Source organism: Terrapene carolina, unplaced genomic scaffold, assembly GCF_002925995.2.
Source record: "Terrapene carolina triunguis isolate 2854851 unplaced genomic scaffold, T_m_triunguis-2.0 Scaffold58, whole genome shotgun sequence".
Classification (NCBI taxonomy): domain Eukaryota; kingdom Metazoa; phylum Chordata; order Testudines; family Emydidae; genus Terrapene; species Terrapene triunguis.
The window spans coordinates 29,756,037-29,759,915 of NW_020664409.1; the positions used below are offsets into that span (position 1 = coordinate 29,756,037).

General features: G+C 39.0%; 1 protein-coding gene across 1 annotated transcript; it reads right to left on the minus strand.

The window, feature by feature from the left end:
- Positions 1–2,177: 2,177 nt before the first annotated feature.
- LRRC30 (leucine rich repeat containing 30) lies at positions 2,178–3,255 on the minus strand. The gene has a single exon (XM_024224445.1). It carries the CDS (start codon positions 3,253–3,255, stop codon positions 2,359–2,361), a length of 897 nt encoding a protein of 298 aa, XP_024080213.1. The 3' UTR covers positions 2,178–2,358.
- Between the last annotated feature and the right edge of the window lie 624 nt (positions 3,256–3,879).

A 3,879-nucleotide genomic window follows, 5' to 3' on the forward strand; every position in this document is an offset into this window, starting at 1 on the left:
TTCTTGTATTACTCCTCAAACCGAAGTGCCTTTTAGAAAGGTTTCTCCCTTCTCTAGCAACATAGGGTTTAATCCTTAATTGTACACTTGAAAACTGCAATTGCTGAGCATAGCGCTGAAATTCCTCTGTTAATAGAACCATGTGAGATGCAAACCATACCAACGTCAAAAATTATGGTAACCAGTTCTGACCCCTTTAATTAGCAGAATCTTTAGCTCTATGTTCAATACTGCATTTGTACCTCAGCACTAGGGTAACAGCTGAAGCTGTTGGCTTCACAACTTACAAAGTACATTGCATGTATCCACAAATTATTTAACTGTTTGTTGATATTAGGCCGTTCCTGCTGCCAGCGAAACAAATGGTTATTCACAGCAGTCAGTTGTTTTCCATTAACTTCACTGGGGGGGGGGCAGGATCTACCCCCCACAGCAACAGATGGAGAACAAATTAAATTTAAGAACCAGTGATTTCTGAGATTTGACATAAGAAGTGAAACTCTCAAAGTTTTTCTGTATTTTCTTAATTAAAAATTTTAAAAAACAGTAGGCCTGCTTTTTCTCTCATTTTTACCAGCTTTATACCCATGTGTCTCCACTGACCTCAGTGGAGTTACTCCAGATTTATATTAAGGCTTGGAAGGATTAGATTTTTATCAGTAAATGTCCAATGCACCATACACACACAAACCAATGACAAAATATTTCCATTGATAACAGATATTTACAGGTAGGCTAAGTGAGAATTGTGAATGTATTAGTGTTGAAGGATATTTTCTTTGTATGATTTGAAACCTGATGTTGACAATTTGTGTTTTAATGGTTATAAAGCTTTAACTTTTTGAATCTGTCATTAAATAATTATTGTTTGACGCCCCCCATAACTTCCTGCAACTGAAAATTTAAATAGATAAAAATTGAAAAATGCTTAAAAATAAGTGACATTCTGTCAAAATTATATAAAAAAATTAAAGTTGAATTCTGCCAAGCCTGTTTATACTGGTTTGAGAGGAGAATTAGGTTGAACAACTTTTAACAGCTCTTGTGTATTATCTGCTCTTACTGAGTATGAAATTTTAATGAAGGTCATTTACAAAAGATCAATATATAGAACTACATCAGACATGACTTTTATGCTCCCTGCTAATGCTGAAAATTACAGAAGTAGTTGGTTTTGAGGCTCTCACAAGCTGATGATTGGATGGATAGTGCTTCCCCGATAGAAAAATACTTTCAGTTCACCTAAAATATATTCTGTCTCCTGAATAAAGTTACTTCATGGCTCAAATTGCAGGAAAGTATGGAAAGTGCAGTTGTTCATCTAGTAATGTTAGTCACATCTTATTCAGACAATCTTCATTTGGTAGAATGATGATATCTCATGAAAGCATGTGTGAAATTCCACCTAGAAGTTCTGATGGTCCAGGTTTCTGTAATAATACTGTTGTAGGGGCCCTGGGAGCCTTTGTGGGAAAGTTTTTATGTTGGGAGGTGGGGAGTGTGGGAGACTTGTTTACCTGTGAGGACATTTGATCTGAACAACTGGGAGATCCCCCAATTGCCTTCAAACTTTACCTGTAATTTATAGTGATTAGCTCATAGCTGTAAAGTGGAACTTAAGAACAGCCATAATGGGTCAGACCAAAGGTCCATCTAGCCCAGGATCCTGTCTTCTGACAGTGGCCAATGCCAGGTGCTTCAGAGGGAACGAACAGAACAGGTAATCAAGTGATCCACCCCCTGTCGTCCATTCCCAGCTTCTGGCAAACAGAGACTAGGGACACCATCCCTGCCCATCCTGGCCAATAGCCATATGGTGTTGAACCACACCAATAATGTAATGCCTGACCGTTAATAGAGTTTGGGACATATTAGCAAATCTCTTTTGTGAATAAATTGAATGTTTCCCCTTGAAAGTCACTTAGATTGCAGTGCATGTTTGTGGAGTGGTTTATCTGTGTAGGAAGAAATGAACACGAATTAAAGTGCAATGCACACCACATACAGAAAATCCCATTTATATTAATATTACTGCAGTCTGAAAGATGACAAATGTACCCTTTACAATGCTAATGGCCTGCATTAATTTGTTTATTTATAATAAAGAGCAAAATTTTGACCAGTTTTTCCTAAAAGACACAACAAATACTGAAAAAGTTACAGAGAGCGATGTTTTAGAAAATACACTCTATGCACCGTTAAACTAGATAGTCAGATTTCACATGCTTTCAGCAAACTACTGAAACCATCTTTAGTCTTTATCGTCTCCTGTGTTATGAAATGGAAACCACTGATTAAGAAAGTGCACTGACATGACTGAGTCTTGGTGACAGCATTAATCCCAAACACAGTGCAAGTTTAGTTGTGTTGCTTTTTCTCTTTAAGGTAGTTGAAGAGCACATCCAGTCCTCCCTCTACAATCTCTGGCAGTGGTCTGAACAATGGGTTATGTGAAATATGGAGCCCTTTATCCATTGGATTCCAAGCAATTTTTGGCAATCTGTGCAGCAGATAGAGATCATGTGGAAGGGTCTGAATAGAATTGTAAGCTACATTTAGTAACTCAAGTGCAGTGATGGAGCAGAGAGACCGTGGCAAGGTGCGAATATTGTTATCTTCTACAATAAAGATCTGCAAATTTACCAGGTACTGGACACTTTCTGCAATGTTTTCAAGTCTGTTGGAGCCTAAGTGCAAGAAATCTAAACCCCTCAATGCAAAAACACATAAGGGGATGTGAACAAAACGATTGTTACTCAGATTCAGCTTCCTTAGGTTTGTCAAATCAGTGAAGCTTGAAGGGAGTTGTGAGATGCAATTGTGCGAAAGGCTCAAAACTTCCAGCTTTGTGCACAGACTGAGCTCTGCTGGCACTTCACTCAGGCAATTCATATCGACAAATAAAACCTTCAGGTTTCTGAGTAGCCCGGTCTCGTTAGGCAGACACTTGAGGCGATTGCCACACAAGTTCAGCACTGCTAATCTGTCTAGTTTCCCCAAAGCCGGAGAAAGAACCACCAGCTGGTTGTGTGAAAGGTTCAATTTCTGCACCTCTGACAAGCCCCACAAAAAATCAGGCACATTTGTCATCCCCTTCATTATGAGGCTCACACTGACATAACGCAATCCACGCTTCAGCAGTGACTTTGGATCTTTTCCTGAGATAAGAGCTTCTTCCCATGCAGGAAGTCTCTGACCTTTCCTCAGCAAAAACATTCTTCTCTGATGCTTGTCCTTCGAGTGTTCAGCTCCCATAACACTCCAGACTGCTGCTGCTTTTGAAAGAAGTGAGGTTTCCTTCCTTTCTGAAATCAGTAGTGAAGAGAGGATTGCAGCCTTTTGAAGACAGTAAAAAAAATCAAACCATAGAGATATGGAGAAGACTATGAAGATCACCTGCTTCTGGTTACCAAAACCAGCTTCTGCAGTTGCGGAGGGAAATTTTCACTTTTTTAGGATGGGTTTAAGTTGTTTTTCTTGGTGCTGCAGATTGTAATGAAAGACTTGCTCCCAACACTGCTGAACAGACCTGTTCAATTCAAATTGAATACCACAGTGCAGCTGTCACTGTCATTTTGTCGAGGCTTTATTGGACAGATATTATCTTCATTGCAAAGAGGTCACTGAGCTGCTGTATATAACTTTACTATGTCAGCTTTCTTGGATATCTGGTGCATGCAGGATAATTAACAAGAGTGACTTTAAAAAACAAACAAACAAACCAACCAAATAAAATAAACATAGAAGGGAAGGGGGGAAAAAACTCAACCAAATTCATTCAGATGAGAAGCAGTTATTTTGACTCCTACTGGCCTCATTAAACAGCTTAGAACCCTGTAGCAAATTTTACATTCCACAGAAGGGCTGGTGAAGAATCTT

What these genes read in the sequence shown, in the direction of transcription:
- LRRC30 (XM_024224445.1), bottom strand. Translation starts at nt 3,255, where the DNA reads ATGGGAGCTGAACACTCGAAGGACAAGCATCAGAGAAGAATGTTTTTG.